The sequence below is a fragment of the Apodemus sylvaticus genome, chromosome 17 (assembly GCF_947179515.1).
Source record: "Apodemus sylvaticus chromosome 17, mApoSyl1.1, whole genome shotgun sequence".
Lineage (NCBI taxonomy): Eukaryota > Metazoa > Chordata > Mammalia > Rodentia > Muridae > Apodemus > Apodemus sylvaticus.
Genome location: NC_067488.1, coordinates 5,241,934 through 5,265,216, shown reverse-complemented (window position 1 = coordinate 5,265,216; position 23,283 = coordinate 5,241,934). Strand labels below are relative to the sequence as shown.

Here is a 23,283-nt window from a genome sequence, read left to right as displayed (position 1 = left end):
TGCTGTGTAAGAAACAGGAGTCAGTGTATGAATCTGGGCTTATGATCTTCAAGGATCTCTGGCTCATAAAGAGAAAAATATGCTAAGTGGATTCAGACCCTACTTTTAGCAGGAAAAACTTACAGTTATTTTTTCCTAAGTAAAAACCTTCGTGAGCGTAGTATATGGGTGAAATGTCTTGTTTGGAAAGGGAGTAAGAGGGGCCGAAGAAATGGCTGACTGGTTAAGAGGCCTGGCTGCTTTTCCAGAGGCTGGAGGTGGATTCTCAGTCCCCACATGGCAACTCATCTAGTTCCAAGAGATCTGACGCCATCTTCTGGCCTCTATGGTCACCAGGCAAACACTTATAAATAAAAACCTTCTAAATAATAAAAATAAATAAATAAATAAATAAATAAATAAATAAATAAATAAAAAGGGGATGTGTGTGCAGCCCTCTTGTCAGTGAACAAGGTGAAGGACGCCATTTATTTTAGCTTTCCGTCTGAACGTAAGAGATGATTTATATCATTCCAGACCTGTGCACACTGATCGTAATTTAAAAATATCTCCAAAAAAGATGTTCATTGTCCCTTATCGTGGTATATAAACCCTTCTAAGCAGCGTGCTGTTTCTTAGCTGTGATCCACAGACATCACCGCTCAGTTTCGTTCACTTAGTCTGCTATCAGAGAGCCCCGAATGTCCGATTCTCTGTTGGAAGAGCCTACATTTTCTGGTGGAATCCCTTCAGTTTCCTTCAGAAAAAATGACTTGACTCTTAAAATCGTGCCTGCCTTAGCTGGCCACAACCCTGTCCATGAGATAGATTTCTCTCCTGAGTACCCTAAAGGTTGCTCCTTCAGGAGGGAAGGAGGGATACATGGAGAGGGAAAGGGAAAGGCAGAGAGATGGGGACGAAGGACCACAAAGGAGGAGGCATCTAGCCACAGTGAGGACTGCTCTGAGCCTAGCAGGGAGCACCCCAGCTGGGCTTCTGAGCGCCCATTTATCCAAGGACAAGAACAGGACCCTTCTCGCTTAATTAAAAACAGGCCAGCTCCGCCAGGCCCTGTCGGGAGATCCTGACACTGCTAAAAACAAGATGTGGAAGTAGCTATTTCCTCCGTGGTTCAATCCCATTGAGTCTGGGAGAAATGATGCTAATAAAAGGCATGGTTTGCCCCAGGGACTGCCTGGAGCGGCGTCTCTCGGCTCTAGAGCCCGAGACTGAAGCTAGCTCGGCAGTAGTCAGTTTCCGCCTTCCTGCTCCGGGGAACGAGCAGCAGCATCCTTCCTCCAGGGTGGGCTTGTGAGACCTGCACCCCTCAGACCCGTGGTCACAGATGTGCATTACCCGGGTGCCAACCACATCAGAAACTTGGCTCGGGAAACAGTCCACTAATCCTATTGGCTAAGTCTGATTGCCATAGCAACGCCATCTGGAAAGGCGTGCCTCTTAAAGGAAGCCTCACCTTCGAGTCCACATGCGCATGCACCCAGGTTGCAGCTGCTGATTATAGAGTCTTGGGAGGCGTCTGCGATTCTGTTCTTGGGCCTGGGGTGGTGTGGAGAGGGAGCTGCTTGTAGGTAGGCCCCATTTCTCTGGACCGTTTCTGTTCCTTTATCCTGACAGCCCCGGTGCAGGCCTGCTCTCTCATCACGCCCCTGTGTTTGCTTCGTCTTTCGAACCTCAGCTCAAACAGAGGTGTTGATGGACTGGCATCCGTTATTGCTACTGCTGGCTGCCTTCGTTATTGTTACTGGTGGCTGCCTTCCAAGTCCCAAGAAGGGGGATTTCATTTCGGCGCAGCCGTCCAGGCCCAGAGTTCTGACAGCATCAATGGGCTTCTAGGGAGTCACTGCGAAGAATGGGGGGAGGGCTTTCACAGCAGCTGTGAGGCGCTGCTGGGGTGCCTGTACCCGTCCAAACCGTAGACATGGAAGGTGGGTGCAGTGTGGCGTCACCCAAGTTCCTTTCTAAAGGGCAGGTGAGGTGTGTGAGGACGAGCCTGCCAACTGCTTTTCTTTCTAAGACCTGGGCTTTCCCCCCATGGTTGGCTCCACAGTCAGGCCTGGGGGAGGCCTGCCCTGACTAACCCTCCTCACAAGGCCGAAGCCCACAACGTCTCCTCACTGCACCACACAGCCTCCCGCGCATCCTCCACAGTGCTCTCGGGCTCCAGCCTCTGCCTGCTTCACAGTGAGGCCCCTGAGGACAAAGGCAAGGACAGTCACAGTTCCAGGTGCATCCGACTCACACAGAAAATGTCTGGTGAACGAGTGAGCTGGGAACTGGGGAGAGGATAGTCTGACAGGAGGGGCTTAGATGTCAAGGGGCGTGGTTGTGGATGAGCTTCCAAATCTCAAGTCCTTCTGTCTGTCTGCAGTGAGTGATATGTTCCCACAGAACATTTGCTTGTGTCAAAGGGGAGAGGCTACAGCTGTTGTCAGATTCAGAACCTTTAGGGGGTCACATTAAATTTTATGTCTGGATACACATTTACAGAGGGAGAGGGAAGGGAAGGAACAAAACCTATGAGGGCAAAGAGGGAAGTTCGTACAGAAGGGCAGAGTAGAAGGAAACAGGGAGAAGGAATCGGAGAGAGGACAGCTGGGCGAGGACAGTCACTCGGGAACAAATTCTCTAAACTGATGCTACGCAAGACCTTGCAGTAGCCAGTGGTGGGATGAGTATCCAGGCCTGGCTGCCCATCACGGAGGAGGGGTGCTGGCCAGCCATAGTTCAGGGTTAAGTAGAATGAAGTGATTCTGAAGAGGCCGCAATGGATCCATTTGTTTGTGCAGAGGAAGGAAGATCACACATTGAGGTGACAGGAGGACAGGCATAGGTAGTTTCCTGGGGCACGGCCACATTTTCATCTATCCTTAGTACAAAAGAAGGGTGTGGGGTGGGCAGTTGAGAAAGGAGGGAGTGAAGCGACAGATGCAGGAAAACCGAGCAATCTGTGGGAGCCTGACAGAAGTCTCGGGAGAACATCTGGTCGCAAGGCGCTCTGGGCCAGGCACGAACACAAACCAGGAAGGAACCTTCCAGAGACAAAACAGACTCAGCAGAGAAACAGCCGAGTCCAAAGAGATTGAAGAAAGACAGTTACAGTTTGCTTAAGTCTTCTGACAAAAAGAAACCCCTCATTTGTCTATAAACACTCCTCAATTAACACCTCTGCAATTAGGGTTAGGGTTAGGGTTAGGGTCCTGAGATAGACCAATGTTTGCCCTGGGAAGAGGCTATGCCGGGGTGAACCGCTGAGGTCCAGATACTGTGATGTTATTGCTGTTCTGACATTCCTCTGCTTATGAACTCATAAAACATAAAGATGCTCTCAGCCCAGTGGGTGTGTGCACCTGCATGTGTGTGTGCACCTGCATGTGTGTGTGCATGTGTATGTATGTGTGTGTGCACCTGCATGTGTGTGCACCTGCATGTGTGTGTGCATGTGTATGTATGTGTTCATGTACCTACATGTGTGTGTGCACCTGCATGTGTGTGTGCATGTGTATGTATGTGTGCATGTACCTACATGTGTGTGTGCACCTGCATGTGTGTGTGCACCTGAATGTGTGTGTGCATGTGTATGTATGTGTGTGTGCACCTACCTGCATGTGTGTGCACCTGCATGTGTGTGTGTGGCCACTGGTCCCACCTTGCCTTGGTCTGGAGTTCATAGGAAATCTTGGCACTCTCAGGCCCTCTGCTTTCTCACTTTTGAAAAGAGCTTAGTCTACTGTGCTAGACCCATAGCACAGGTGGTGACCCGGATGGAGGCTTGAGAACAGTCAACAGGGTCTAGGACTAATTATAACTTCAATCTTGACTGCAGAGACACTTTGGTGAGCATGTTTCAGGAAAGCCGGGTGTAGCTGACAGCCATCACCTTAAGCAGGGCCGAGGTGCTGGCCTTGACTGTCCTGCAGTGACTCACTCTGGAGCAGCCCTGGAGTTGAGCAAGAGCTCTGCATATACTCTTGAGTTTTTCTTCCCAGTGCCAGGCTCCTGGAATAACAACTCTGAGTAAGACTCAAAATATATCGACAAACACCTTGGCTGTAAGCTTTGGTTCCCCAGCAGGTCATAACTCAATATCCCATTTATTCTAGTCTATTTTCTACCACGTGGCTACTTACCTCTGCTTAGCTTCCATTGCTGTCTTCCACCATGTTCCCGAGATCCTTCCTCTCTGGCTCTGTCCCACAATTCCATCTCCTTACTGGATGTCCCACCTTCTATTCCCTGCCTAAGCTTATAGGACAATCAGCATTTTATTGACAGTGCTGCATCCATTTAGTACACAAGAGGTTTTCTCTACAATTCCCTCTTTTAGTCCCATAAAAGGCTCATTATTTTATTATAATAAACTATATACAATAATAACAATTATGAAACAGTTATGAAAACGATCAGGTAAGAATTATAGTCATAAAATCAAGTCCAGATGTATTTGGAAACTTTGTAGAAAGTACTCTATTATCTTTCCTAACTTGGTGACTTCAGAATTTTGTATCTAAATCATTCTTATCATAACTTGCATAGACCTCAAAACATTTATCTAAGTCTTAAACAACTTAAACTTATATGTGAGACAGTAACTATCTAGTCTTCAACCCCATCAGAAACTTGAGAAGGAATATTACCTAAGTGTGCAAGAAGTGCAGGCAAGCAGCTTCCAAAACTATAGAAATGACAGAGAAAGCTGGCCTCCTGAATAGTTCCCCCCAAATTTCTCTATAATGTTGGAGTATTTTCAGCCTTCTGGCCCAGACTATCTGACAGTCCTTTTTGTGAAGCAGGAATTATGTAGGACTGATTACCTTGTCTTTCCAAAGCTCAGCAGTTGACTTCCCTGGGTTTCATTTGTCCAGTTTAGATAGGATTCTGTCTTCAGTTGAGGCAATTGGAGATTTTTGTCTAGTGGGAGTTTGCCATATTTGAAGCAAAATTCCTAAGGAGATTCTTGGATGTTCATCATCTTCCTTGAAGTCAAATGGAGATGCTGCTAGCTGGTGACATGTCTCGTCCCATTGTCCCAGAAAAGCCTTAAACTCATAAAAATATCTTTAAATGCCAAATTCTTCAGGTCTCTAAGGCTTTTGAAGACCATCTAGCTATCTATGCTATGTCTGAATAGGCAAATGTTGCTTGTTTCTAGCTATTTACTATCTGTTCAACTTTAGAAACATGTTTTTAGAGTAGACTAATCTAATATCTAACAAGACCATAAGTTTGATTGATTTATTAACTTGCATCATTTAATTATCCTAAATAGTTTGTAATAGCAGCTTATAAAGAACTAGAACTAAACTTACTACTTTTTAAATGCTCTAAATAGGTCCAATACCTTATACAAGAGTTGAAACATAATGAGCAGTATGTTGTAACAAAAATAACCTCTACCACTGCCACTTCCTGTTCTGTAAAAAACCAGCCCAGCCACAGGCCCAGCTCCAGCAGAGCATAGCTACCTCTACTCTAGCATGTGATAGAGCTACTGTTGGAATGAACTGTGTTTCCTTATCACTACCCTTTGCTTCTGTCCCTAGGCAATCTACAAAATGGTTTCCTCTGTCATGAAAATGCCTGAAGATGAATCAACCCCAGAGAAAAGGACAGAAAAGATCTTCCGCCAGATGGATACCAATAGAGATGGTAGGAGGCTGAGGGGCTTTGTGTGGGCCAGGCTGCTCTACTAGAGGACTGGGTGTCAGCCACAGGTGATCTGTGAGAGCCATCTGGGCACAAGGGAGCAGAAGTGCAGAGACCCCAGAGCTAGTCCCAGTCTTAGGGAAAAGCCTTAATTTCTAGGCCCTTCTATCCTTCTCCCAGGCTATCTTGACTCCTTCCTCGGAATAGCATGGCTCCTCTGAAGCAGAAATAAAAGGACCCAAGAAGCCACTGAGTCAGGTTAGGCCTTGCCCAGAGGGCTGGATCCAGTGTGTAGTTGGAGTATGTCAAAAGACTCGATGCTTTTATCCCAACCTGCCTGAGAGGGCTTATGAGCATGCTCTCATATGCTGAGTCCAAGCAAAACCCTCACGTATTGGGGAGCAGGCAGAGGGTTGGCGTGGTCAGCAGGTCACTAGTGGGCAGAGGGCGCTGCTGTGAAGTGGAATGTAACTAGCAGACACACAAGCCAAAGTGTGGAAAGGAAAGCTGGACTTCAAACCAAATAGAGAAGTCTGGTACGGTGGCTCAGGATGACCACAAGCTTGAGGTGGCCTAGGCTACAAAAGGAAACCTTATCTGTAAAATAAGTAAATAAATAGATATGATTTCTACATGTCCAGCTGCCAAGTGGGATACAGAAGGCCCAAGCAACTGAGAAATAATGACTTCTTAGCATAGCTATGTCTGCATGCAATAGTTGGGACATATTTATGCTAAGGAGTTACTTGTTATTCAGCCGAAATTCAAAGTTAATTTAGCATCCTTATTTTTCTTGCCAAATCTTGCAATGTTATCCAGAAATAGAGTCTTCAGGGCTCAGTCAAGGCTGACCCGTGCTGCCCAAGGCGTCACAGCTCTTCAAACAAACACGTATTTATTATTTATGGTATGTGTATGCATACCTGTGTGAGCTTATGCACACCACATGTAGACACCCACAGAGCTCACAAGAGGGTGCACAGCTCCCTGGAACTGGAGCTACAGGCAGTTGTGATCTACACGACATGAATTCCAAGAGTCAAACACAGTCTTCTGCCAGAGGAGTGAGTGTTCTTGACCACTGAACCGTCTCTCCAGCCAACTCATTTTTATGACACAAATTTTATTTTCTTTATTATTACTGTGTGTGCTGTTGCATGTATTAGTACATACACAGATGCTGGTGCATACACAGAGGTCAGAAGACAACTTAATGGAGTCCATTTTCCCCCTTTACCTTTACATAAGTTCCAGGGATCTGGGTGAGTCATCTCACTGGTTTCCTTCACTCTTCACTCTTGATGTTTAACAATTCTAGTCAGTGGTGTACCAATGGACCAGTCCCTTGCGATATGCCTTATAGAAGACTCTGCATAAAGCAAGCCTCTTTCTGCACGCACGTGTGGAGTGCCAGCTCCCTGAGAATCTTGGTTTGTGTGGTGCAAGCCAATCTATTGGCTGTGTTTCCTCTGTGAACTTGCATGGCATCCTCTGACATCCTGTTTCCCCTCGGAGCCTTGGTTCACAGCAGTTTGTTTTGCAAAGTTTAAACAAACATGGGCTTGTTTTAACAGTTAATGGACTTGTTGATGTTGAAGCTCAGGTTTTGATAGTCTGTCTGGGGAACAAAATGGCTTTAAGACCCAGCCTCCTCCTTAGAGGAGGACTGAAGGATGGGAGACAAGATACCTTCAGATGTGTGGCTCACAGGCAAGACAAGGCCTCTCCACTGGGAATGTTTCTCCAGATCAATGGGCCCTGGCTGGGTTCCCATTCCCAGTGGACAGCTACCACTGTCCTGGGCTTTACTAAAGGAAGATTTGTTTAAATGAAGGAAGCTATGGGGATGGGAGCAGCAGGGAAGGAGGGGCAGGGCTGCTGAACACCAGGAGACTCACCACTGCCTCAACCCGGGGCTTGGCTTCAGGGCCTCCGTCCCTTCTCACCAGAAGTAGACCCAGCTTCATGTAAAACCTGCTCCCATCGGTCTTGTTAGTCAACAGTCTTTGTATTTCACTGCTGGTCTCTGCCATGAAAAATCTGTCCCTGAGCGAGAGGCAGGGAGGACGTGTTGAGCACTAAGTGACCTATGGCTTGTGGTTTCCAGTGCGCGCCTGAGACACTGACGTGAGGCGTCTGCTCCTAAGCCCCGGTTCTCCTCCTGCCATGCCAGCGGGAAGAGCAGCTAAGGAGACACTGAAGTACACAGGCCTCGAGGAGTTTGACAGCCTGGTGCCTGTCCTTGAAAGAACAAAATAGGCCTCAGTCTCCAGGAAAGGGCAGAGGACAGAGGACAGGGCTAGGTAAAGGGACGCAGCAGTTCTAGTCCCGATTTATCAGTGTATGGGTCTCTTTAACCGGCCACTGTGGAAGTGCCAGGAATGGAGAAAGCCTTCCTCGCCCATATTTCCACAGTGACAGAGGACCTTTCCTGGAAAACAGTTAAGCAGATGGATACTGGGCATCCGGGAAACTGAGGCTGAAGCAAGATAGCTAGAGTCAAAGAGCTCGGGCTACAGAGTGAGACTCCATGTCAAAAAAAAAAAAAAAAAAAAAAAAAAAAAAAAAAAAAAGAGGGGGGGAAGGGAAGGGAAGGAGAGGGAGGGAGGGAGGAAGAGGATGGCACAGTGAGGGAACAGATCCCTGGCTTCTTTCTCAAGCTCCCTGGGCTGAGGGGCCAGCGGGTCACCCTCTGTCTAGATCACACTCCTTTCTTCTCCCGGCTTTGGACGAAGATGCTCCCATCTTTTAAAAGTTGTTTTAAAAGAGCCTACAGTTCTGCTCTGCCCACCACCGAGCAGGCTGTCTGTGAACCTGAGTCCGCCAGTACAGAGTGGCTGGAGAGCCCGTGGGCACAGCCTTGCTGCTTCAAGAGCCTGGCACACTGGGAGGAGCTGGGGCTGCTCATTCCTCAGATACAGAAAGGGCCCCTCAGGGTAGGTAGAGGCAGAAGGGCTACTAGGGCAGAGATTCCGGCCAGGGTGAGCCAGTGGCCTCCCCGAGCCCGGGCTCCTGGAAGTGCTGTTGAATAGTGCTGTGCTCTGAGCCAGGTGGGAATGTGTGGTTAAGAGGGAAGTGGGCTTCCTGCCTCCTGCTCTCCCAGCCTCTGCTGAGGGAAGCCCTAGGCCTCTGCTGCCCGCAACACTGCGCTAAGGCCACGGGCCGCCACTCATCCGTCCTCTTGCTTCCTAGGAAAACTCTCTCTGGAAGAATTCATCCGAGGGGCCAAAAGTGACCCGTCCATCGTGCGCCTCCTGCAGTGTGACCCCAGCAGCGCTGGCCAGTTCTGAGCCCTGCACCCTCAAGGACGCTACAGCTGCTTGTGTCTCTCCAGATTAGCTTTTAAACTTACTTCATTTTTGTTTTTGCCAAACAACATTGATGGTGACACTGTGCCCTCTTCAGTCAGACGTGCCCTCCTGTGCCACTTCAGCCCCTTGCTTCTTCCATGGTGGACGTGAATGCTCAGAGCCCGTGTGCTTGTGAGAGCATGCAGACTTCGTGGTGTTCCCTGGCGGACAACTTTTTTAATCATCATTTTTTTCCTTTGCTTCTAATGTCTCTATCTTAAAACCCAAGACTTGAGGGGCCAGAGAAGGGAAGTACAGAGATCCTCCTTCTGTAAGCTTTGAGGGGCTTTGTTTGAAATATAAAACTCCTAACCTGGGTGTGTTGTCACACGTGCCCTCAGAGCTAGAGCAGACACCTGAGGCTAAGTTTTCTAAGAACAGGTTACCCTCTGGAGAGAGGCAGTTAAAGGGAGCTGGGACATTTCCGCCCCCCAGAGCCCACTCCCTTCCGCCCAGCAAGCTGTAATTTCTAAGCTGTGAACTTTTCAAGGTAAATTAGCAGAGATGGGAAAAGACAGCTCAGCTCTTTTGTTTTTTTTCTCCCACAGGTTTACACTAGTTGAGCTAATACCAGTTTCTTTAAAAAAATCAAACACATATTCAAAAGCCAGACCCATCTTGCTGCCTACTCGTGATTTATAAAAAGACTGCTGTATATAAAACATTGGGTGTTGCAGACCAAATTAAGTGTTTTGCCTTGTAAATGCATGTTTAGTGAGCGCTAATACAATCTTACTACAGAAGACTGTCTAAGTAGCTTATTGTGAAGCCAACTACAATGAATGTCAATGTCTTGTTTTAAAGTCATAGCTGTCTTTGCACAAACATACCAGTTAACAAGTATATTTTATATACTCCATAAAATCACAAAAGAATGATGACAAGGACCCAGCTTTGATTTCGAATGGCTTCCTGGGGTCGAGGTGACACGAGGAAGCCAGCTCTCCAGGCGTCTTGTCCATCAGTACAGCACCCGGAGCTCCGCGGGGACCAGAGGCCGAGGCACACCGGCGGGGAGCACAGGTGTGACACTTGTCTAAGCAGATGAATGCTCTACGGACACGGAAAACAAGCGGAGACTTCCTGGCAGTTTAACCCACAGCCTTGCTGGGGGAGCCACGTCTAGAACATCCATTTTTCCTGCCCCCAGGTGCCCTTCAAATGGTCAGGTGTGGGATAGCCAGGCAATGCACCCATTATAAGAGCCAGCAAAGGGGCCTGCAGTGTCCCAGGCCGGCCGTGGGAATCGAACCCAAGAACCCAAGAACGCTCTTCCTCACTGTGTTCTTTGAACGCAGCGGCTGAGCTGCTCGCTTGGGCTGGTCACCTCATGCACACGACTTTGACATGAGGGCTGGAAATAAAAACTCCTGGCCAGAGCAAGACAAGGCCTCACAAACAGCTTGCATCGGAAGGTCTAAACACTCGAGAATGCTGGGGGCAGGGCCTGCCTGAGAGGAGGCAGCAGCCAAGCCATGTCCTTTAGAACAAGAACCACAAAAAGATAAACACAACCAGAAGGAAAGTTTCCTGCCAGCCCGCAGGTCCCCCACAGTGACACTCTTAACTGGCAGAAGTTTAAACTTGAATGGAGGATTAAAATGAATCACTTAGTAGGTTGAAATTTTGAGACCTAGATTTTGTAATCTTAATCTTTCCTAGTGTTGTTTCCTTACATTTTGTACCAAGGTTTGCCAACTCCTGTGAACCAAATGGTAAAGTCTGTTTTTACAAAGAAGAATGAACTCGAGTGGTTGAACAGAAACAGGTAAAGGGAGCCAACATACTGGTGTTGGCGAGGTAGACACACCCACGTGGGCTCTGCCTCAGGGTGAGCCAAACCCTGTGTTTCCTAGAACTTGAGTTGGGGAGGGAACTAGAGGTGCTCTCCCACTATTAGGAAATGAAAGAACCAAGATGCAAAGCCTATGAACGCTGTGATCCCCAGAAGGCACGAAGAGTTCCAGGACTGGTCCCTCCACAGACCTGACAGACCTCTGTATGTTTTCTTCCTCCTCCTCCCCATCTCGGCCCAGGAAGGCGTTGGATATGTGTAATTTTTATGCATGCATGTTGGACCAAGGGACTTCACAGCATCAAAAGGGCCAAGTGCCTGAGGACATCTGTCACTCGAGTGGCTAAGGCATTGTTTCTGCTGTGTTCAGAGATCTCAGGAGGAAATGGAGCCTGTTTTGTTCCAAGTAAAGGCAGCTTGTGCTGTCCACGGGACTGGACTAAATGGCTTGTGAGTTGAAGGATGTTTCAGAATGTTTGACCTCGCTGAGGATGGAGAAGGGATGCTGTGGGTACCGCCCTGCCCCGCCCTGCCCCGGGCAATACTCCCCGGGGGACTTTTGACAGATGAATTTAATAATATATATGTCATGCTATGTGGAGTGGTCCCGTTATCAGTTGATTGTGTAGCTCTTGCCTGGCATTAAAGCATGTTTATTATTTAATATCATTGTCTGGAATATGAGATTTTCCTTACTAAGCTGCCCCAGTGGACTGTGTCTTAAGGCGGTTCTGGGTTGAGGTGGAAGAGTTTTGAATTACCTTTGGTCCATGTATGTCTTCCCTACTTTATCCCCGGCTTGGCCTTCACTCCCTCCCACTTCCTCTCCTTCCCCAAATGCGAAAGCAAAAGAGTTGGGTAGTGATGGCACGTGCCTTTAGTCCCAGAGGAGGGAGGTAGACAGATCTCTAAGAGTTCAAGGCCAGCCTGGTCTAGAGCTAGTTCTAGAACAGCCAAGGCTACACAAAGAAACCCAAAGCAAAGCAAAACAAACAAAAAGCAATATAACCCTCTTCCTTCGGGCTGGGATTTAGTGAAGGAGATAACCAGATAGAAAGCCTGCTCCTCCTAAGTGCCCGCATAAGGCAGCCATCACTGGCCCTGACGGCAGCCCCAAAGGCTACTGCTGCATGAAAGGATGGGTGTGTCCCGCTCCCTAGATTAGGAGCTATAGTAGCCCCCCCTCACAGGCCAACTAGACCTTTGAGGTGGAGATGTGGAGGAGGCTTTTCCTACTGCACACAGTAGTCTCTCTATACAAGTAATGTCTGAAACACATCAAATCATGATGGGAGTGGTGTGGAGGGAGCTGGGGTCCCTGAGGACCCTGGGTACATACAACCCAGCCGGTTCCCCACATTTCTAACTTCAATGTGCCTGTTGCCTGGGAATCTTTCCTACCAGGTGTTAATGTGATGCATGGTCCCAGACATCCCTAAGATGCAAACAGAGGGACAGTCAGGAGCTGGGCAGCTTGGAGGACCTAGTCGATGGAGCACCGGGCCATGGGAGCACAGGCTGGCCATTCACTAACTGCATGAGCTTTCTAGGGAATAGCTGATATTTCTTTTGGAGAAACGATGAAAACACTTCAAAGTGCAATGCAGCTAGACATGCCAAGCCCAACGTATAGTTAAATATTCACCATTATGCACAAGAGTGGGCCCACGGACATTCTGGAAGGGAGTGGGAGTGGGGGTTGGGGATAGGAGAAAGCCTTATAGCTCTGCCCCTCCCTGAGGAGCTATTTGCAATAAGTTGCTGGAGAAAGGGAGCCATTTCCATTGGTGCTGTGACTTGGAATAACAGTGGGATTAAGGTGTGGCTATGCTCCTCGAAATAACTCTCCCATGCTCACATGAGTGATTCTAAACTCACTGAGTTTCTCTCCATGCACACGGGAGATATATGAATGAAGAAAACTAGTTAGGGAGAATGAAGGGATCAGAAGGGAATCAAGACAGGGTAATCAGGGATGAAAGAGACCAAATTATACATGTCTGCAAATATTTAAGGAAATTAGTATATGCTAATAAAAATCCCCAGCAGTAGACACCATCCCCAGGAAAACAGGCAAATGGCGGCTTGGCCATCATCCAGCTGAGCTTCAATAGCAGTGTGTCATCCCGCGTGCAGGTGCATGCCGAGTGTTTGGTGCCCCAGTCAGTGCGGTAGGCTTGGAAGGGTGTGAGTTGGAGAGGCACTGTTAGCATCACAGTCGACCGGAAGGGGAATGCTTGACTCAATCGGTCGTAAACGTCTCTCCCACCTCGAACCCCACTGTAAATACTTCAGCTCTTCCCAACAGAAAATCAGAAATAGTCTTTTCCAAGGGGAATGTGATGGGTATTTACTGCCCGGTGAGCACAGGGCTGTCTTTTCATATCTTTCTTCTTGTCTGCTGCTGGCTCATCAGAGGCCCCTCTAACCTCTGACTTCCCAGGACACCACGAACTCATTCAGAGGAGCCATGAGAGCCAGGCTGAAGAAGGGCCTTCGGGAATGTGGCACCAGGACTCCCCTCACAGCTCACACTAAGGTCCACAAGCAAAGGGAGTGAAGTGGTGACCCCTCACATCCCCCAAACACGCCGCCCAAGGCCTGCCCTTCCTTACCCGGGATGTGAGCGCTGAGAGCAGCGATCCCACTGGGCTTGACGATTGACGCCAGCCAGGGGAGGCTAGCTGTTGGAATAGATGCTCTTGGGAGAACACTGAAGACCGCAGCTAGAGCGGCGTGGTGGTTACCACGGAGCCCTAGGACAGCCTCGCACTCTGAGGTGTGAGTTCAAGGGTCAGGAAGTGTGGAGATGCTGAGGGATGACCTGTGTGGCTTTAGGATCTCTGCAGAGGTTGGCACAGAGCTAACGAAGGAGAAAGAACCAAACAGTGCTGGGAAGAGTGGCCAGAACCCACTGAGGGACCAGTCAGCGGCAGCTGTGCTGGAGGCCTCTGGCTGGCCTTTGGCCCTCTTCCCATATAGGTCTGGTGTAAGATCGGGGTGGGAGGCTGCTGCATTAACAGTCTGTGTTCCACTGTAAGCAGGGCCTGGAGGGTCAAGAGCAGTCTTTGCCTTCCTTGAAGAGCACCAGCTGTCACCACACAGAAAGTACCAGACACAGCTGTTTGACTCATGTTGTGATATTTATTTTTATTTCTTAAAAATGTACAAAAAATAAAATAACATATTTATAGTTTATAGATTCCCCTCTCCCATTTACAAAACTATTAAGTTACATTTCCTCTTGTTTTATGTGGGAGCAGATTGTACACACGAGTCCCCCCGCTTGTCTTTCAGAAAGGGCCATTCTTAGAATTTGGCACAAACCCTCATTTCCTGTTGCATTTTCATGACTATTAAAATATGAAGGAAAATAAATGTTTTGATTCAGTTCAAACCTCTCAGGTTTCTGCGTTGGGACGTGCCTTAGTCTTTTAGGAACCAACTTCACAATGCATTTTTCTATTGGCTCCAATTTCTAAACACCGAGGAAGTTTCAACGATGTGGGGACATGAAATATCTGCTCCATGTATCCCCCATCTTTTATGGATTACCAAAGAACAATCTTTGTTTGGGTGAGATTCATTCAGGACAAGGCAAGCTCTGCTCTCTTTCTGGAGTGTTCTTGTTCAGGAAATGAGGCTCAGCAAAGCTCAGCCAGCAGTGAGGGAGGAGGTGTGTGGAGTCCACCGGCCGGCACTCCGGGACCTGACACGATACTGCTCCTCTGTGGCGTCCTAGCCCTTGTTCTGATGATGGCTGATGATGGCTACCTCATGGATTGTAGGGACTCAGGACAAAGGGAAAGCTGGCTCTGGCTTGTCGTCTGCCCCAGAGCAGACGGGCAGATTTCCAGAGACTAGAGAGGAGAAGAGCTGCTAGTCTGTCAGGCTGCTGCAGCTCTGTCGCCCTGCTCTGGGATCCCGAGCCTGCCTCTAAGGTCTGCCAATCATGCTTGCAGCTAGCCAAGTGCTATGGCACAGGAAGCACATAGAGCACATTCCCAACACTGAGTTTGTCCGTCTAGACCAGAGACCCACTGGGACCTGGAGGGTCCCCAGGCTGCTAGTTTCAAGGAGTAGCATTTGGAGTGCAGGGCTGGACTAGAGCAGGGCCCAGGATGCAAACCTTTGGCAACAGGAAGAAGGTTAAGGAGTCCAGTGGGCTCTCGGAAAGGTGCCCCTGCCACCCTTAGGGATCCTCTTGGTTACAGCACCTACTACTCTCCATCTCATTCAATTTCTTTGCAGCTTTGAAGAGCAACAGCTGGGCTGACGTCACCCTCAGCTGCTCTGGGCCTCAGGGGCCAGAGAGCAGAGCCTCCAGGTAAGGCATCAAAGTGCTTCACAGACAAATTTAGACCTTTCCATAGAAGCTGTTCCGTTATCCAGGCCTTGGGGTGGGATGTGGCTGGCTGTCACACTAGTTCTCAGCCCACAGGGGGCACCCCAGTCCTTAACCCTAACAGAGCTACTGACCAGTTCTCTCAGAGAGAACAGAGGCCCACGGGGACCGTGAGAGAATGGAAAGTCGTTCTCTCTCGACCTTCCGAGGGCGAGGAGAGGACCACCCAGCCCCAGCTCTCCAGCACACCACCCAGAGTTGGTGTCAGAAGTGCAGGGACTCCCGTGCTTTCCAGAGCTGCGGTGGATATCCTCACTTCAGGAGAAGCAGTGCCTGCTGTTCACAGCCCAGAAGAGCCCCTGGCTCAGTTCACAAAGCTGCAGCTGGATTTCTAAAGGGGCCACTTGAGATGAAAGACATGCGTGTAAACGAGGAGGCACTGCAGTGTCCAGGAGCCCCGCGTCGGCCAAGCAGTTCTGTTGCAGGTCTCAGTGACAGCCCTGGGGCAAATGTCTGCAGAGACTTTACACAAGGCTCAAGAGATGCCTCAGACTAAGGCTAGAGAAGGTACCGACAGGGGTTCCTTCCCAGACACCTCAAGGACGCACTTAGACAACATGTCACCATGAGATAAAATGCAATGGCCTCCAGGGAGGGAGAGAGTCGTGTTTGAGGAGAGAGGGCTCTGGGGAAACAAGTCCTCAGGCTTGGCCCACAGGAGGGTCTGTCCTGGCATTAGCCACCATCACATGACATCCCAAAGGCCACTTTCCTAAGCTCCTCTAGAGTGGATGGAGTGGATCCCAGGAATGTCTCCTCTAGGCCAATGGCAGTAAACATGCCCGCAAACCATCCGTAGAATATATTATTGCAATATTATGTATAAATTATGTACATGGCTGTCAGGCACACTCCTGTGCTCCTTATTACTGACATGGTATCGCAATGTCTTCCTGTACAAGGCCCAGTGGCTAGTTGCAGTGAGTCCCCTGGAGGTATTTAGCAAAATGACCTTCCTCAGAGCAATCCGAAGGTTTGGGGGACAATAAACTTGGTGTCCTCCTTACCCTGTCCATGAAGACTGCACCAAGAAGCAGCGCGTCTGGTCCATGCACTCAAGAGATGTGGAGAGGTAAGGCAAGGGTCACACCAGCTCCCCAGCCCGAGATGAGTGGACTTGCTGTTTCCCTTGAAGGGAACTCTGGCGGTCTCCCACGGAGCTGTCAGTAACTTGCAGAGTCCTGGAGGGCTCTTGGGGGGAACGGGCAATAAATAAGGGCCTACCAGGCTCCAAGAAATGTGCTGAGGGGCTCAGCTTCAAATCCAGCTCCATAGGGAGCAAGCGGGAGTGGAAGGAGGTCTGCTACTGGGCCTTGGGCCCCGCCCCCTTCCCAGCAGTCTTGTAACAGCCTTGTGAGGTGAGTGAGATGCTTCTGGGCGGCAGAGATCCCATCTCTCCCGGGAAGGAGTGCACCAGGAGCGCCTGTGGAGGGGACCCCCGGGCTCAGATCTCCATCAGCGTGACCTTGAAGCCTTCCACCATGCTCTCCATGTTGAGGATGAAGGTGTCCTCATTCGAATAGTGCTCAATGATGTTGTCGTCCATGTTGACCAGGATGCTGCCACGGTTGGGATGAGATGGGGTGGGTAAGAAACGAAGTCAGTGAACAGAGGGCTCGGCGCAGGGCAGCCTTCGGGGTACCTGTTCCCTTAACCTTCTAGTTTCTTCCCCCTCAAAACAGGTTAAAGAAAACAGAGCTCAGTTTCCCTGAACTAGCCTCAGGGATTGATCACACAGACTTCTAGGTCTGGCTCTACCCTGACTTTACAGATTAGTCAGTGGAAGCTCAAGGAACTTTAGCTAGACCCTCAGCTGCCCTCGGCTGAACACGCGTGTGCGGTAAAGGACGGTACACATGGGCTCCTTAGCAACGTTACAGGCAAGGTTTATTATCAGCCCTTTTCAAGGAAGAAACAACTCAGCAAAGCCAAGGGTTCCCCAGGTCACCCAGGCAGGGAACAGCTGAGCTGGGTCTGAAGCTGGCATTGCCTCACTCCTGAGCTACGCCATCACAGCTCGCTGCGTACTCCACACTCCTAAGCTACTCCATTTCTCCTCAGTTGCTACTCCACACCCCTAAGCTACTCCACCTCTCCTCGATGCCTACTCCACACCCCTAAGCTACTCTACCTCTCCTCGATGCCTACTCCACACCCCTAAGATGCCTTCTCCAGGCAGTTTGGTTTCAAGAAAACCAGTTTCCAAAATCTGTGATTTTTTTTTTTTATTTAATTTTAGTTGGAGATTTTCTTTTGGGAATGACTCACAGAATCACTTTATAGTGGTGTCAGCAGGGGAGCTGTCATAGCTTCAGTTTATTCTTAGTGGGTTGTTGTGTGTGTGTGTGGGGGGAAGCCTTCTACATAGGTGTTCACACTCAGGGCTGAAGGCAGTGTTGTCAGCAGTGTGTTTATCCACACGCAGGCTCTCCAGCCCATGAGACTTGAGGCTTCATTCAGAGCGGACCAGTTCAGATTTCATTAATGATTCCTTGGAATAATTTTCTTTGACCCCAATTAAATTTTGTCCCTATTGTGTCACCCAGAAACCACTGTAAAGAGCTCCACGTGTTTCTTTGGCCGCCTTTTCCTTGGTGTCCCCACCATGTCTAGACCACCCCAGCCCACTTATGACACTCACTGTCACCAAATGGAAGCACCTCAGGTGACGTCCTAGAGAGGCACTGTGAATCGCCCTGCCTCGCTCGATCACTAAAGCTAGCATCATGGGCCTGGGGCATCACAAAGAATGAGGCCACCTTAAAATGTGCCTTGTGGGCGTGGCAGTCAGCTGAGCCGAGCTTTTTCTTACCCCTTTTTGCTCTTCTTGTAAAGCTTCGTGATTTTCTCCACCGGCAGTCCGTACTTCTCAGACAGCTGAAAATGAGTAACAGGGAATCGGGTCAGCAGAGAACAGACACGGGGGACAGCAGCATGGTCGGCCCACTCAGCACAACAGTCTCCATAATGAGAAACATTGGAAAATGTCATTTAAGACAAACAAAAGCCTCGGATTCTCTGAACCACCTCCCGAGACCATTCAAACCAAGCCACTGGCTTTCTAGATCAACAAAAAGAGATTCCAAGAAGTGAACGGGGCCTCAAGTCATAAAGAGTCACAACCTAACTGGCTCCTTGTATCAAGTCATCCCCTCTGCCCTTAGCAGGAAGAGAGAAGGAGCGAGACTGTAGTTCCTGCCTCGTACAGAGTCTATCACCCTCATTTTGATTCTCCCTTTGGACAGATCTGAAATCACTCAGCAAAACAATCCTGATAAAAGTAGCATTTTTGACAGGTTTTTAAAAAAGCTTCCAATCACAATGTCGGATTAAGTAGGTAGCTGTACATGAGCGTGGATCTCAAGTGAGCCAGGTGTGGTGGCACAGGCTTGTGACCCCAGCACTAAGGCAGGGGCCCTTCCGAGCCTGAGATCAGGGAGCCACACCTACATTCCCGGAGCTCAGAGACAGGGCAAAGGCCTGTGAGCTACGCAGAGCTCCAGACCAAATTGATAGGTAGTGAGAAAAGGTTCAGGCCAATGAAAGACTGATAAAATTGCAGGAACAAAATTCACATGTGTTAATTCTTTGTGTAACTATCATCCTGAAGTTTGGCTCTTCCAGGGAGACATGAAACCTGTTAAACAAGGCTAACGTTAATAACAATGGCGAATTTAAAATATCAGTGGATCAAACCCACCACAAAGGAAAATAACATGCTGGGAGATGTTTTAAAATACAAACAACAGAGGAATGCAAACTGCTTTGTTAAACTTGATGGGGAACAGGGCAAGAGGAAAAAACACAATAAACAGGGCATTTCTGAGAAGAGAAATAGAAATGGAAAATATAACGTGAAAACTGTACTGCACTTTTAAGATTTTTAAATAAAAACAACAGGAGGATGGTACTTTTAACTTAACTATCAAAATGCAAATGAGGGGCAAGAGAAGTCTCAGTGGGTTAAAGCATTTTTTTTGCTTTTGGCTCACAGCTCCAAGGGCTCTGGCGCCCTCTGTTGGCCTCCTTAAGTACCTACACACACATAGCAGACACACTGACACATTAAAAATAAATCTAAAACAAAACAAAGCAGAAGCCATGATCTAAGGGTTGGTGAGGGCATTTGGGTTCTGTGGATGGGACAGTGACCCTCAGCCTTGTGGAAAGGAAGTTTGGCAGAAGCATAGTTCTTAGAAGCATATACATTCTGACCCACAGACTCCGCGTCTAGCAATCTGACTTACAGAAATACTCTCGGTCATAACAGAAAATGTCACATAATGAACATGCAATGAATTTCTTCACAAACCTCATTTAAAAATATGGGAAGCTAATATCAACTTACACTTTAAAAATCTTTAGTATATTAGATGAGGGGAAATAAGTGATTATTTGTCTATATAGTATAATCATGTTTGCATTTTTAAACCTTTATATATGCTTAAAGGTACAGAAAATATTTAAAAGGCATACCAACTTACTAATGGTAGCTACCATTGACAATCGGCCAGATTCAAGCTCCCTTTACTTTGTATAATTCCACGGTGCTTATTATTATTATTTATGATGCATCATTTACGATGCATTTTACGGTGCATCATTTTTGTAAGTACAACATGGCAAGAGCTGAGAAATGAATTCTGGAAAGATCTACCCCAAATATGTGCCATGCCCTTTCTACATCAGTGTTGGAGCTCACGGGCAGCTGAAGCCGGTGAGGTTTGGGACCAGACTTAGAAAGTACAACAGAGGCTAGCAAGGGACAGAAGAACCCTGAGGAAAGTCTGTCCACAGGACCCTACTTCCCTCCCATCCCTACCACTTGGCAGAAAGAAGAACTCTATGTACAGCCAGAAGCAACCCATCTGGAGTGAGGACGGAGAGGTAGGGTGTTAAAGGGAGACCAGACAAGCAGCCGCCTGACTATGGAGCACACCACTGTGGTCCTGAGATTTCCCTGCAGCCACAATAACCCCCAATGAGCAAAAGAGTTTGTTTGTTTGCTTGTTTGTTTGTAAGAACAAGAACACACTGAGTGAGATGGCTCAGTAGTTAAGGGCCTTGCTACCACGTTTGGCAACCTGAGTCCAATCCCCAGACACTACAAGGTGGAGGGCAGGACCTTTGACTCTTGCAAGATGTTCGAAGACGTCCACATGTTTCTAACAGGAGCCTGGAGGCAGCAAAGAAAACAGACGGAACTTGTGCTGGAAGTTCCCATCTGAAGGGAATGTAAACAGATGAACAGGCAGATAAAACACAGGAGTAGCAGCCTGACGTCACCAGAAGCAAAATCCAAGAGCAAGGGACGGCAGTCAAGAAACTGTTCCCAACAGCAGCACCAGAATACCATCACAGATACCAGGAGGCCGCGAAAAGATCCACGCATGGTGGAAGACTTGCATGGTTCAGAATCAAGAAATCAAATAGACAAATCAGAATGAAGTGATTGATCTAGTTTATATAACAAAATGCATGCACACATACATATCCCAAAGAGACTGTCGTGTAGACATATAACAAAGATAACTGAACCATTAATTCAATTCAAAACAGAAACTTGAGAGGTTCAAAGATGATCAGCCTCTCAGAAATCCTTCTTTATGTGACTTCTACTCTCCACACTATTTGTCAACTCCCCCTCCCTGCACCCGGGTCCATATTTGTATATGCAAATCAAAAGGGCACCACTTTGGTTTTAGACAGGTTGATAGAGTGCTTGCCTAGCATGCACGAGGCTGTTGTTGATGTGGAGTGCACACGTGTAATCTCAGCACTCCAAGTTGATCACAGGTTCAAGGCCATCCTCTTCTACATGGCAAGTTCTGAAGGTAGCCTGGAATATGTGAGACCCAGAAAAGAAGGAAGGCAGGAGAGGGAGGATCCCAGAAGGATGACTGGTCCTGCCCCTGGGGCCCTGAATTGAATTCAGTTCTCCCCTGAAGTGATGGCGTTCTCAAGAGTGACCTCACTTCCTTACTCATTCCCTGGAGTTCTAAACCCACTCAGTGAACAGGACTGGTCCTCAGAAACTACTAGAGAGCAGCCAAGTACACACCGTTTCTTGAGTTATTCCCTCAGCACAACTGGCCAAAACTACAGCTTCCTAATCTGAAGTTTGCGGATACTCAGGGAGATGCAGGGGAATTTGGGTGAGGCAGCATCCACCCATCTATATCTAAACTAGCCTCAAACTGGAACTCTGCATGTCTCTGCAGAATAGTGTGTGTGTGTTAGTGATGGAGACCATGGATATTTTCATGATATATTAGAATTCTACATGTAGGCTGAAGAGTTGGCTCAGTGGTCAAGAGCATTTATTCTTCTTGCAAAGGACCTGGGTTCTATTCCCAGCACCCACAAGGAGACTCACTACATCCGTGGCACAAGGCACAGATGTGATGCACAGACACACACATAAAATAGTGCATCTTTTATATAAGAAGAACCTGCGTGCATGTCACTGTTTTGATCTCATCCATCATGCCATGTGCTTCATCTTACCCCGTAGCGCACTGGATGTATAGGAGGGGCCGTTCCTACTTAACAAACACAGTTACCTCAGTGGCTGCCTATCACAAGTCATTACTTTTCTTTGTAATTATATGCTTTATTTTAGATACATAAAAGCACAATTCTCAAAGAGTCCGAGGATCTCAAATTGCCAAGGGCATCCAGGAAAAAGAAACAGTAGGGTGCCCAGCAGAGCTGTCCTTTCCATCCGAGCGAGCGCTCACTGTGGGGCCCTGGAGTCACAGGGTCAATACCTAACTGTCCTCTCAGCTGGCTTCCAAGGCTTGGCTGTTTGATCTTTGGTTAGTGTCACGTGCAATTTCTTTTTAATTGTGAATTAAAGACGACAATGTTTGCTCTCTTACATCTGCTCAGCCCCCACCCCACCCCCTTTTCTGAGAACGGACTCCATTCCTGACACGTCTCTCCTCAGCAATTAAGACTCACTGTCCAGAGTACGAACAGATGCATTTCAGCTCATAAGTCACTTGACCAAAGTCAGAAGTAGACAACAGGCATCTTCAACACTAGTCGTTTCTACTCTGGCCTGCTGAGGACAGAGCTACGGCAGCGAGAGCAGCAGTAGCCCTCGCACCGCAAGCACTTGTTGAAGAGCGCTGTGTCTAACGCGCGTGTCTAATGCAAGGTGCACGGAGCTGTGCGCTCGCTTAGGCTCTGTGAGATGAGGGAACCTGGCTTCCAGCCACTGGGAACTGCCCTGGTAAGTGATGGGACACACCAGGTGGGCTGTGTCAGACAGACCCTGAGCTCAGAGCAAGTGGGCTCCACCCAGGATCCAGGAGCTACTGAGGTGCCTGCAGGAGGCTGCGTTGGACTGGCAGTTGAGAGCCTTCAAACACCCACATCTAGGGGATGTCATCTGATCTGCCACTGTGTATTATTTTACTCCCAAGCATGCCCCTTCGAGCATCACACGTACCAGCTACTGTGGGCCTCCGAGCAGCCTGGCACCCCCTTTATGGGATGGCTCACAATACCATCTGTCTCACTGTCCAAGGTTATACCACTCCTGACAGAGAGAACAGAATCTGAACTCATGACTGCGCTGATCACTGCTAACCTGCCTCTTATCCAAATGCTTATTGTTGATTCTTCCTTCCCCCCTATTCTTTGTGAGACTCCCACTGTCTATTCTTCTTAGATATTAACATATGCACGTCTGCCTACCTAGACTTAAGTCGGCGGAGAGCTTAGGGCAGCTCCAGCATTTTGAGAAGAGTTTGAGGAAAAGGCACCTATCTTGTCCAACCTCAGTTTCCTTGTCTGTAAAATGGTAATGGTGTTATTTCCATCCCATGTACACAGGTTATGATGATAATTAAATGAAAAAAAAATGTGTGTGAGAAGCCTACAGCACTCAGCATGGGATGTATTATGCAGATGGCAAATACAACTAACAAACATTTGTCCCTAAGGGTCTGAGGGCACCCACAGCTGACAACAAGAGACAAATACCTCTGAACTGTACATTCTTCTGGATCAGACTAAGAACATCTAACAAGTTCTAGCTATGCCAGGAGATCTGCTCTGCTTTCCTGATACACTGGGAAAGC

At 48.3% G+C, this 23,283-nt stretch overlaps 2 protein-coding genes across 6 annotated transcripts in view; one reads left to right on the top strand and one right to left on the bottom strand.

The window, feature by feature from the left end:
- Ncald (neurocalcin delta) overlaps positions 1–11,452 on the top strand; it is a 445,096-nt gene extending 433,644 nt beyond the window's left edge. For all 5 annotated transcript variants that reach the window (XM_052160541.1, XM_052160539.1, XM_052160540.1 and 2 more), the window contains 2 exons: positions 5,541–5,646; positions 8,836–11,452. In XM_052160541.1, coding sequence (XP_052016501.1) covers positions 5,541–5,646; positions 8,836–8,933 — 204 coding nt within the window. In that variant the 3' untranslated portion in view covers positions 8,934–11,452. The remainder of the gene's footprint in view (positions 1–5,540; positions 5,647–8,835) is intronic.
- A 2,479-nt stretch (positions 11,453–13,931) lies between these two features.
- The window catches only part of Grhl2 (grainyhead like transcription factor 2), a 102,292-nt gene continuing 92,940 nt past the window's right edge, over positions 13,932–23,283 (bottom strand). Inside the window, exons 15-16 of the mRNA XM_052161447.1 lie at positions 18,006–18,070; positions 13,932–16,752 (exon numbers count right to left, since the gene is read on the bottom strand). Of these exons, the coding sequence (XP_052017407.1) occupies positions 16,638–16,752; positions 18,006–18,070 (180 nt within the window). The 3' untranslated portion in view covers positions 13,932–16,637. The remainder of the gene's footprint in view (positions 16,753–18,005; positions 18,071–23,283) is intronic.